Raw genomic sequence first — 12813 nt, 5'->3', positions numbered from 1 at the left:
ACGTGAGCAACGTGGCTGCGTCACCTCTGGTGACGCAGCTTCGGGGGCGGAGTTCCCCCCGGGGCCCGATTCCGCCGCCACGGAAATCGGGCCTCCAAAGCGGGGGATTCCCTGCCCCCCGGGCCCATTTGGCAACCCTATCACCCAGCAAGGTTCTATGGCAGAGGCTGGATCTGAACCCTGATCTCCCAGATCCTAGTCTGACACTCTAACCATTACACCACACTAGCTCACCATACCTCTGCCTGTCTCTTGCCTGGAACACCCTGTTGATGGGGTCGCCATGAGTTGACTGTGACGTAATGGCACTTTCTTCTTTTTCACCATCAAAGAGCGTTTTTTGTTTGTAAGCCCTGACCTGGATAGACCAGGCAAGCCCGATCTCGGAAGCTAAGCAGGGTCGACTCTGGCAAGTCCTTGGATGGGAGACCTCCTTAGAATACCAGCAGTTGGGAGGCGGGGGCAGGCCTTATTTAGCCACCTCTCTGAATATCTTCCAGGCCCCCAGTAGGGGTCCGTCACCAGAGGTTGCCATGGCTTCCAGGTGCACACACACTCACACATATGAAAAATACAACCCCCCCACCGAAAAAGATCTGCTTGTAATGTTCTTCCTAAATCAATTTGTCCCCGGTCCAATATCACCCAGCAAGCTTCCATGACAGACTGGGGATTTGAACTGGGGTCTCCCAGATCCTACTCTGACACATGCCCTGTTCATATGTTAGAGTGAGTATGGGTACACCCTGCATGCAAGTGCGTACATCTGATTGTAAGAAAAAGCCAACAAGTGGTCACTTGTCAAATGAAACTGGAGACCAGTACCTTTTTAAGCATGGGGTTTAAATCACTCCTTCAGCTGTACAGGCATTGAACACAACATGAGAATTACCCAATGCATATATTTTTTAAAAAACCCAAGTGTACACTGTAGATGGATTGTATGCCTGTTCACTATGGTTGCCAGCTCTAGTTTGGGAAATTCCTGGAGATTTGGGTGGCAGAGCCTGGGGAAGGTGGATTTGGGGAAGGGGGGGGACCTCAGCAGGGTATGATGCTATAGAGTCCACTGCCCAAAGCAGCCATTCTCTCCAGGGAAACCCATCTCTGTCATCTGGAGATCAACTGTAATTCCAGAGGATCTCCAGGCCGTACCTAGAAGTTGGCAACCCTACTGTTCATTCTGACTTGTGAACAGAGCTCTCTTTCTGGGAGCGCCAAGTATTCTCTATAAAGAGATTCCTGGTCCCCTCCCAGAACAACAGTACTCAGCAGTGTCTCTCTAAACCAAAGGGCAGAGAAGCCATGACAATTAAACTGCTTTAGGCATCATTTTAGAAAACAAGTCAGAGAGGCGGAATAGAACGAGGCCCATCCAAAGGTGCAGCCTTCTGTTTTCACGCTTCTCATTTGTCAGATAAGATGGTATAAGACTGTAGCACTGATACGTGCAGAGCAAAGTGTTTGCTCTGCATTTTGCCATCTTGAAGAAGATGCTGCAGAAGTGACTGCAGGCAACTGCGCCTGCAGGAAAGAAGTCCACTGATGCCAAGAAACTCAGAAGGAAAGAAGGGCTACGTTTTCAGAGTGTTCTTTTCCCGCTACAAATGTCCAAGTCCTGTGCACTCATCAGATGGCCATTGGTGTGGTGGAAATACAAGAGACGGTCTGAGAAAGATGAGGTTTGCACAGTCTACCACAATCTGATCCTAACTGTACATTGAAGCTGGTGTCAAGTTATCCCCCTTGATTCATAAGGCAGCTCCCTGGACAAGTGCTAAGTAAACTAGTTTTGTTCATATTACTCACCAGTCTAAATATATGAATGTCCTGGGTCCTGGTGACCAGATGTGCATTCTTCGCTGTACACGTGGCTGTTTCCAATTTGTCCCCTGTGAGCATCCATACCTACAAGAGAAACATATTTAAAATATCCCAACCTCAAAAACAGCAATCAGAAACCACTTGGCTAAATGAAAAACAAAACAGCAAACTTGCACTCAACATATACACCCAGATCCTGCGAGGTGTGCTGAAGAAGAAGGAGGAGGAGGAGGAGGAGGAGGAAGAAGAAGAAGAAGAATCCCACGTACTGCTGAGGCACTTTGGGGAAGTGGATTTTCTCTGCGTTCTAGCAGCTGTCTGAGAGCACTGTTGCCAGGTTAGGGGAACTCCCTTGGACAAAAAGTTATGCAAAGTGGACTGCTGCAGTGAGGAGGGGGAAAGTGTGTGTGAAACCCCTTCTTGCCTCTTTCACCGCTGATACTTCCACTAGACCAAGAGGGGCTATTTCACCCAGTTCCTTATCCCTCATTGCAAATGTCAGGGCTTCATGGCTTTTTTGTCTCATTCATTTCCTCAGTCCAGCATTCCAACTGCTACTTCCATAGCGACTGAGAATGGGCACGGAATGAATGTAGCCAAGCTGTTCTGTGTAATGTGAACAGGACCTTGAGGGCAAGTCTGAATTGGATCTTAAATTTCTAGCGATCACAAAGCGATGCGCACAGAGACTATATAATGCAATGCTTTTAAAAGTCTAATCTAAATTGGCAAAGTACATACATAAAAACTTGACTTCCCTACCATATCATGGCCAAAGCCAGCTCAAATAAAATAATTTTCAACTTTGGGCTCAGTTGGTGTGGGAAACCATGGAAAAAAGCAAGCACTTCACCACACAATTCCTTTATATGATGCACCATCTGGTGGCCATTTCAAGACAGGAATCCAAAATCTCATGTTCTTAAGGTGGATCATACAAAGGTCTCAGACTAGCTGAAGGGAACAATTTTGTCCTATTTGCATTCAGTTACTGCAAACAAACTTGATAAAAGGCTTGGAACACTGTCAAGTTTGCCTGGCAATGCTAAAGAGAGGATGACTCATTTACAGCTGACCCATTTGCTCTTAATGAGGTACAAAGGCACCCCCTTCGTAAAAAGCTTCCTGCACGCTGTTAGCTAGCACTGGAGTTTAGCACAGCTGTCTCTGCACTGTGCTGGTCATTTTTTTAATGTGGGAGACATTTAAAAACAGGATCTATCCACGGCCAATCGGAGTAGTGCAATCAAAAAGCCGATTACTTCTTGCTGTGGATTGGTTCTTAGCTGATACATTACCTTTCTTGCTATTGAATGTAAAAAACCCCTGTAAAATTCACTGTGAAATTGTTCAACAAGATTGGATGTATGCTAACAACTCTTCAATATCCAAACTGGAAGCCATTTTCAGGGACCTGTTTTTAGTGGTTATTTACTTACTTCATTTACATACCACCTTCCCCCCTCAGGGAGGGACCCAAGCAGCTTACATCATTCTCCTCCCCTCCATTTTATCCTCAGAACAGCCCTGCAAGGTAGTTTAGACTGAAAGTGCACACCTGACTCAGGATAATCCAATGAGCTTCCATGGCAAAGTTGGAAATTTGAACCCGGGTGTCCAATATCCTAGTCTAACACTCTAACCACTGTACGACAGATTCTCTGTTGTGAGTATAGCCCTTTTTGACAGTCCTGACATCACAACATTTTAATTGCTTCTACACTACGATGCTACTATGTCATATGAGAGCGATGCGTTGATTGTGATCTTGCAAATGTTCCAGCATGTACTGGACAGTTCCTGAGACATGACCAACACCCTTCTTCCCCCATTCGCTCTCTCAACCATACTACATTGTGACAATTCAACAGTATTTTTCTTAGCATGCACTTAACGAGTTCTCCCAAAACTAAGACAATAGGAAATCTGCTCTTAAAAACAATAAGCCTAGTGACTTGGGAAGAGCACTATACATGTAAGTCGTCAAAAGGATTCTGAGGAATTAGATCTATGCAATGAATACTAAGATAAAAACAGTTATTAGTGGAGTCCAGTAGCACTTTAGAGACCAATATGATTTTTGGGGTATGAGCATTCAGCTCTCCAAAGCCTACAGCCTGGAAAACTTGTCAGTCTTTCAGGTGCTACTGGATTTGAATCTTGCTCTCCTAGTAGATCAAAAGTGTGCCTGTGGAAGATCAAAAGTGTGCCTGTGGAATCCTCCCCCCCCCCGAGCATTTCTTCACCACTGCACTGTCTGCAGAGGGGGATGGGAACTGTTCTAGTCCTTGTTTTGCCACACCTTAATGCCAGCATTTCTCAGAGTCTCCAGCGTAGGCCTGACGTCCGCCTGCAGTTGATCCTCCACTCCGGTCAGACACAGCAGCTCCATCTCCATCTCCAGGCTCTCTATTACAGTTGCTACCTTCAGGGACCGGTCGTGGACGCTGAGCTTGGCCTGGACGTAACGTGCCTAAGAGAGGCCACAGGACAGAGATGCTCATTCACGAGCTCAAAAACCTCTCTCGCGTGGGTGCAAAGTACATAAAAGAAAAGGTACGCATGACTCCCTCAAGGCCACTAGCCAACCGCTACACTGATTTCCCAACCCAAGACACAGAAGACAAAGAGGGGACTCTCAAAGTCAGGCCCTATTCCCCATTCCATTGCCAGCATATTTATAGGTGGCAGAGGACCTCAAACCCCCACCCCCCAAAGCCTACACCAACATGCTTCTAGTGCTGGGAAGAAGAGAGGCACTACAGGAAACACATTTGTGGAGCAGCCCACGTGCCTTTTTAAACACTCTCTTCTTCCTCCTGAAGCCAGCTGTGTGAGGAGGGGTTGTGGCTCAGTGGTACAGCCTCTGCTTGGCATGCCGAAGTTCCCAAGTTCAATCCCCGGCATCCCCACTTAAAAGGACCAGGTAGTAAGTCATGTGGAAGACCTTTGCCTGAGGCCCTGGACAGCTGCTGCCAGTCTGAGTAGACAGTACTGACTTTGATGGACCTAAAGGTCCGATTCAGTAGCAGAAGAAGAAAAGAGATTGGATTTATACCTCGCCCTTCACTCGGAGTCTCAGAGTGGTTTCCAATCTCCTTCCCTTCCTCTCCCCAGGACAGACACCCTGTGAGGTAGGTGTGGCTAAGAGAGCTCTTTTGTGGACTGCTCTTGAGAGAACAGCTCTAAGAGAACTGTGTCTGGCCCAAGGTCACCCAGCAGCTGGATATGGAGGAGTGGGGAATCAAACCCAGTTCTCCCAGATTAGAGTCTGTGCTCCTAACCACTACACCAAACTGGCTCCTTCACATGTTTGTGAAGAGAGTGGCTAGGTCTCAGTTATGTGTCTAGAAAAGCACTGACGTAAATAAAACAAAATTAATCTTCTGGAAAAGAATGGGGAGTACACTGGCAGTCGTTTATAGGCTTGGAGCGCCCTATAAACTGTCTGTTGGGTGCCACGGCTGCACATTCCAAAAGTATCTAGAACGGGACTCTGGTTCCATTTCCATTGGATTTCAGCTTGGTCTCTCACCATGTTGTAATACGATTATGATTATTATCATTGATTCAGCACCATCAGTGTATATGCTGCTTTTCAAAGTGTCATCAGGCCCCTGCCCCAAGGAGCCTACAACCAACCTTGCAGGGTGTGTATGTGAGAGTGTACATGCAGATGCCAGGGGGCAGGGAGAGAAGAGGAATCCTGAACGAGAGGAAACCAGACAAATAAAGGTATGCATAATAACACTCTCCACATTTCCCAGATGGATGTTTTACATATGGGAAACCCTGGAGAGCTTCTGCCAGTACTGACATTGAAAAACTAAGTGTCTGAGCCAGTACAAGGCAGCCTCATGTCTACATTAGGCCTGCCATCACTGGGTTGGGAGACTCTGGGGGTGGAGCCTGGGGGTGGAGCCTGGGGAGGGCGGGGTTTGGGGAGGGGAGGGACCTCAGTAGGGTACAAGGCCATAAAGTCCACCCCTCCAAAGCAACCATTTACTCCAGGGGAACTGATCTTGGTTGCCTGGTGATCAACTGTAATAGCGGGACATCTCCTGATGCCACTTGTAGGTTGGCAACCCTATATTTACATGCATACTTATTCCACATCTTTTCTATTCCTCATCTTCAAAACTATGACACACACAGTACTAAAAACACACACTGTAAAGCAAACTAATTTCCCCTCCTCCTGGAGTTTCATGGTCGGTAGTTCAGCAGTTCGAGACTCGAGTGCCGCAAGACGGAGTGAGCTCCCGTCTCTGGTCCCAGCTCCTGCCAACCTAGCAGTTCGAAAGCAAGAAACTGCAAGTAGATAAATAGGTACCACTTCAGTGGAAAGGTAACAGCGTTCTGTGCGCTTTGGTGTCTAGTCATGCCTGCCACATGACCACGGAAATGTCTTTGGACAGTGGTGGCTCTTCAGCTTGGAAATGGAGATGAGCACCGCAACCCGAGAGTTGGATTTGACTGGCTTTCGAGCAAGGGAAACCTTTACAGTACACTGTTGGACCCATTATCCAAAGTACGTTTTTATGTGTGTGTGTGTACTCGTGCGTGCGTGTGTGCACCTGGAAGTCATGGTGATCCCTGGTGACTGACCCCTACTGGAGGCCTGGAGGATATTCAGAGAGGTGGCTGAATAAAGCCAGCCCCTGCCTCCCGAGTACTGGTATTCCAAGGAGGTCTCCCATCCGTGTACTTTCCAGGGTCGGCCCTGCTTAGCTTCCAAGATCTGACAAGATCGGGCTAGCCTGGGTTATCCAGGTCAGGGGACCGTATCCAAAGTAGATTGGCCCATTGCCAGTCTCTCTGTGGTAGCTCTGCTCTTTCTCAGCCATTCGCTCCTCTATTTCAACCGCACCCTTACCCCCAAGGAGCTTAGGGTGGTGTACAACATTCTCCTTTCCCTCAACTTATCCTCAGTGTGCACTGCATTATGGTGCAAAAGGATCCAGTTTGTGAAGCAGGAGCCCATGATCATCTCATAGAGATGGAAAGGCACTATAGGAGCTGTTATGTAGCTGCCTAGAGCCAGTAAGACACTGAAGAAGAAGAGGTGGACTTATACGTCCCCCACTCACGAGTCTCAGAGCGGGTTACAATCTCCTTCCCTTCCTCTCCCTACAACAGACCTACTGCAATCCAACCCATCAACTACTAGCATTTTCTCCTCAGCGGAGCTGGTGGTGGTTTCAAAGGAGATGCAAGGGCAATGACATGGAGGAGGGAGAAGTATTCGACAACCCCTTTCCCAGTATCACTGCTCTGATCAAATTCAGGTGTCATGGCAGAGGAAAGGAGTGAGCCAATCAGAGTTCTGCACTGTTCCTCTCTTTGTTTCAAACCAGGGCTATTTTTGGGCAGGAACGCACAGGAACGGAGTTCCGGCTGGCTCCCAAGTTGACCACGCCCAGCAGGAACCCATTAGCATAATAGGCCACACCCAACAGCAGAAAGGAGATGCAAGGGCAATGACATGGAGGAGGGAGAAGTATTCGACAGCCCCTTTCCCAGTATCACTGCTCTGATCAAATTCAGGTGTCATGGCAGAGGAAAGGAGTGAGCCAATCAGAGTTCTGCACTGTTCCTCTCTTTGCTTCAAACTGGCTAAGCCTATTTTATTCCAGGTGCTGGCCATGTGACCGGGGTACATGAGGAGTGAACACAGTTAGGGTGGTTTCAAAACCGCCAAATACCCCAGTGGAGTACCAGTAGAAATAACAGTCCTGTAGCACCTTAAAAGTCAACAACATTTATCACAGTATATTTATTTATTTATAATATTTTTCAGCCTTCCATGAAAGCTTATGACCTTAAGTGATCTAGGAGCATCGTATCTGCAGGACCATCTCCTTCATTGTGTCCCCGGGAGAGCATTACCCTCTGGAAATAACAGCCTACTGGTGATCCCTAGCCTCAAAAATGTCCGGCTGTCCCTGACCAGGGCCAGAGCCTTTTTGGTCCTGGCTCCAACTTGGTGGAATTCTCTGCCTAATAATGTCAGAGCCCTGCAGGACCTTATGCAGTTCTGCAGGGCCTGTAAAGCAGAGATGTTCCACCAGTCTTTTGGTTAGGGACAGCGACGGTTTTCCAACATGGCTGGCACCCACCCCATCCCCCCCCCTCCAAAAAACCTAGGAAGTGACCAAACGGTCCAGAATTCCAGATTTTCAATTGTGTGATTGTTAGTGATGCCATTTTGAATCTGTTTTAAAATGGTTTTAATGTTACCAGTTTTACTATATTTAAAGTTTGTATATTATTCCCAAGGCTTATGCCATACTATACATTGCCCAGAGCTCGGTGCAAGTTGGGATAGGGTGGTCAATAAGCCCATATTAATGATGATGATGATGATGTGTCTGTCTTCAAGTTGCCACAAGACTGTTCTTTTGGGTTTCCCCTCACTAAAAATTGTTAGTTTATTCACTTCATTTAATAGTCCGCTTTTCTCACCAAAACTCAAGGCAGATTATACAACCTAAAAAGCAAGCTATATATACACAATCATCAATGCAATAAAATTGTATTACAAACCATATTACATACAGTAAAGGGGTCTTATACACACATCAAACAATGAGACAAAACTGGATTACGAAACTCAAGAAACAGTGTAATAGAATGGTGTATGCAACAGGCAAAGCAACGAATGCATTTCTTCACCTTTGTTTCTGTTCTGAATTCCCTACAGAATGGGAAAAACACATCTAGAAGGCAGTCATTCAGTAGGAAATAACCATTTACACTCATTGATATCTTTCTATGTCATACATTCCAGGATGGAGGGCCAAATTAGACATGGTGGCAAGAGAAAAAAATCTCCCATTAAAACAAAAAGTTAGCAGCAGCCGAGGGAAGGGATGACTCGAACTACAGCCATGGCGCAGGAACTTAAAACTTTCCCCCTTGCGCTATTTCCTCAGTCTCAGCTCTCCTGTCTGAATGTTTATCTGTATGTTTTCTTCTGTGCAGCCAACAGTGGCTCAGTGGGGGTATCTGCATCAGGAAGTGTGTGACCGTGGAAAGGAGTAAGCGTTTCTCTCCCTTGTGCCCCAGCTCCAATCCAAATCTCTCTACATTCTTGCAACTGCTATTAATATTTTTAAAAATCACCGGAGATCTCAATTTGCATGTCTCCCGTAACCATGTCTAATTTGGCTGCTTTGTCCTCATGTCTAAACCTGAGAATGAGCTGTGGATCAAATCCAATCTTACCTCAAAGTCTTGATATTGTTCCTCAGTCAGGGATTTCTTGGCTACCACAAGGACCCTGAGTCCTTCTCTTGCCATGTTGCCACACTGCCAGGGGACAAAAGATATTGCAAACAAGGTCAGGCACTTTTTAGCAGGCTACCCCAAAGTCAGATTTACAATCAGGAATGATTATGAGAGAAACTTATTAGAACAGAAAGGGAACACATGCTTTCTGAAGCTATCAGATAAAGCACATGGGGCAGGAAGAGGAGGCAATTTACATTTCAAGATTTGGCTGTTGTACTGAATCAAATGCCCCAATATTGTTTTTACACTCATGCAAACATGATTTGTCAGAGATAAGAGGCAGATGTCACAAGCAGTAGCCCCAGCGGTCACTTTCCACAGGAAGAGTTGCTAGGTTCTACATGGCCAATTCTCACATTATGTCCCCCCTAAGGGAGGTCATAAATGTGTCGTCTTGCCACATGGTGGTGGTTACCCCCATGATGAGGGCTGCCAGACATTGCAGCTTATGTGTGGAGTTACCAACATGCAGAAATGCCTCTGCCAGCTTCCCACACGGGACCTCAACGTTTGATCCCATAAGAGGAGGATAAAGAAGTACTTTTCTCCATTTCTCACAATAAAAGAACTTGTGGGCACTCAATGAAATGAATGAGCAGTAGGCTTAGAACAGAGAAAAAAGAAGGACTTCTTCACCCAAACTAACACTGTCACGGGAAGTGGAGGTGGCTACAAGCACAGACAGCTTCAAGAGGGGATTGGATAAATACATGGTCCAGAGGTCTATCAGTGGCTATTAGCCACAAGGTATAGATGTACCAAGTATGCCTGATGTACCAAAATTCAGTGGGCCTCCCAACTTGTACCTACAGAACAGCTTGATATCTATGAGCTCCTGTTCTGATACAGCTACTCGCAGACAATAGCATTTCCAGCACAGGAAAATAATGTGCCAGTCTTAAGAGATACGTGTTCCTCATTGCACATCGATATTTATTTATTTTATTTATTTATTTTCAGTATTTAAAGTCTGCCTTTCTTACAGGGACTCAAGGTGGATTATATGTAGTGAGTAAGTATAATCAACAAAATGGGACATTCAATAAGCAATGTGTTAGGACTGTAGAAGTCTGGAGCTACTAGAAAGAACCGAAGCATAGTGTAAGTATTAACATGACACATTAAGTGGTACAGAGATTACCTAATAGGATCCTACTAAAATAAGCTACACACTGCAGTTTAGACGACAGTCCCAAACATTTACCCAAGTACGTTTGTGGAACCAATGTGTACAGTGCAAAAGGTAACATCCAGAGGTTCCACAAAACGGTACATGGCAATACTGTTTTTTAAAAACACGTTTATATCCAGCAGCTCCTTGGAAAACTAAAAGTCCTTAAAAGGTCCAACTCAGTGGCCCTCTACCTAGGCACAATGGGCCACACTTGCTTCATTTCAACAATGCTACACTGACAGCCACTCTTAGACCATTCCGTAGATGGAAGCCACTTGGATAGCCACTCACTGGTCCAGTGCGTATTTCAGAATGAATAGTTTATTGGACCTTTCCTTACCTCTTCTTCCAGCCAGTCGTTGTACTGAACAATGCCAGCCATCACAACATCGGCCCCTTTCATGTAGAAAGTTATCTCTCCTGTGGACTCATCCTGAAAAAGGCAGGGGGCAGGAGACAAAAACAGAAACGTTCCTTAAGTTACCTATTTGCACACAAGCACAGGAAAGCTCTAGATCTGTCGCTTCAGCAGCTACTTGAAGATTATCACCTCTAAGGACCAAACTAGACATGATGGTGTCCTTGTGGCTGCCATCGCTATTTTAAAGTGATTTTAAAATGCTGTGAGGGCCTGCTTCTGATTGGGCCTGCTGCACTCCCCCCTGCACCTTTTCAAGTGCCAAAATAGCCATGGGGGGCAGCTATTTGACACTTGATGAGGCACAGGATGGGACAGGAACAAGAGCGCCTCAGCCCACTGTGCTGTGGGCCCAATCAGGATCTTGCCCAATTGTTTAGTGGTAGAAACTGGTGGGTGTGATCTTCCATTGGTTTGGCGGCCCAGCATTTTAAAATCATTTTAAAATGGCTGCAATGTCTTCATGGCAGCCACGCGGGTGCCATCACATCTAGGCATTTTCCAGACTGCCATAAAGTTCCATTTTTATTCCCCGATGCTATTGTTCTTTTTTCTTGTGTCCAGAAAACTCTGTTAACGTCCCAGTGCTATCCCAGTTTTTCCTTGTTTCCCCCCATTCTTTTTACAACTAGCTTTTTCCGTACTTTTTTTTTCATTGTGAAATGAATCTGCAAGATAGCCTCTTTCCTCAGAATGTGAGCATTTCCCCCTACCTTGAGGACTGCGGCCCAAACCCACTCGGAAAGGGAGGGTTTGGGGCGGTGTTTTGTTTTAAAATTTGCATGCCAGTGTGGAAATGTTTTAGCACTGGAAGACGCCTGTGCTGAAACAGACAGACATTCCCATTAGGAAGCTCGAAACCAGCAGCCAATCACTGCACTCCATTATTTCATTCAAACTCCAGAGCTTATTAGAGCACTCCTGAAGGTACCGGAGTCCGGAGAACCAGGGTCTTAGCCAGCACTTTAATCCAGAAGCAGTTCGGCAAAGAAGTGCACATGTGAACATCGACCGCCTCATCTCTCCCACATCCACAACTCCCCTCCCCATTATCTGCAGTCCCCTCCCCCTGCAGAGCTACAGTGGCTCATCTGCAGACATGTGCATTCGCCTGTCTCCTTTGCTCTCTTTCTCTCTCTCTTTCATGTGTTAAGTGGCTCCTCTATACAATACTTGGACGTAAGAGAACATAGGGGGTCTCCATGAGGCTCCTGCAGTGCTTCAGCACATGCTCCCCTCCCCTCAAACGAACGGAAAAACAATCCTGAAATGTGAATTTGAACAGACAAGAGACTGACAGGGAAAGACTGAAGAAAATATGGCCGTGTGAACTGATCACACCGATAGTGAAATCATCGGATCCGCCACGACAGTGACGAAAACATGAAAGGCAGCTGCACTCTGGAAAAAGCCCTAGTTTGGCCCAAAGACCTGGTTCTCACAAACTGCAGACTAGGTGGTAAGGCTGCTTCCGGACTACTCCACTTCGGACTGGAGGTGAGGTACTTTAACTGGTTTCTCCAGACAAAAATTCTCCCTCCACAAAGAGAACAAGATGGCAGGGAGAAGAGTTGTAGAGCTAGGCTTGCCAAGTCCCCCCGGGGGGCGGGGAAACCCCCGCCCCAGAGGCCCGTTTCCTGCGGCTCGAAAAGCACTTGGCAACCCTATGTAGAGCAGACCACCCTGCACCCTGACATGGCATTTTCATACATGGCAAGAAGGGTGTTGTATGGAGAAGCACTTGTTTGTATAAAGCTTGGTCTAAATTGGTGCCATCAAGGAACAGGCTTACCAGTTTGTCTGCTGCTAGTGAGGCCTGCATCACTACCACGTGTGATGTTCTCTAAAGCCCAAGGATAATGTCAGATTTCCATCAGTCTGCATGGGAAATGATCACTCCTTTTCCTCATTCCAGGCATTTTTGTGACCTGCCGAGAGCATTACACTGACTCATACTTCAACAACCCTAAAAAAGCTTATATACATATGTGGTGCTGGATCCAATGATTCTCCTCTTAAGCAAGAAGCCTCGGGGGGAAAAGGAACACCCGATGACAGCTCCCTCAGCCAGAGGAATCCAATCAACAGCTCCAATGTTCAGAAC

At 46.5% G+C, this 12813-nt stretch overlaps 1 protein-coding gene across 1 annotated transcript in view; it reads right to left on the bottom strand.

Moving 5' to 3' along the window:
- The window catches only part of ATP9A (ATPase, class II, type 9A), a 152781-nt gene that overhangs the window by 23606 nt on the left and 116362 nt on the right, over window positions 1-12813 (bottom strand). The window contains exons 17-20 of the mRNA XM_015423186.1: window positions 10632-10724; window positions 9052-9135; window positions 4127-4297; window positions 1810-1908 (exon numbers count right to left, since the gene is read on the bottom strand). Coding sequence (XP_015278672.1) covers window positions 1810-1908; window positions 4127-4297; window positions 9052-9135; window positions 10632-10724 — 447 coding nt within the window. The remainder of the gene's footprint in view (window positions 1-1809; window positions 1909-4126; window positions 4298-9051; window positions 9136-10631; window positions 10725-12813) is intronic.

Source organism: Gekko japonicus, unplaced genomic scaffold (genome assembly GCF_001447785.1).
Source record: "Gekko japonicus isolate JY-2015 unplaced genomic scaffold, Gekko_japonicus_V1.1 scaffold737, whole genome shotgun sequence".
Classification (NCBI taxonomy): Eukaryota; Metazoa; Chordata; class Lepidosauria; order Squamata; family Gekkonidae; genus Gekko; species Gekko japonicus.
This window is presented reverse-complemented; position numbering and strand designations above follow the sequence as displayed.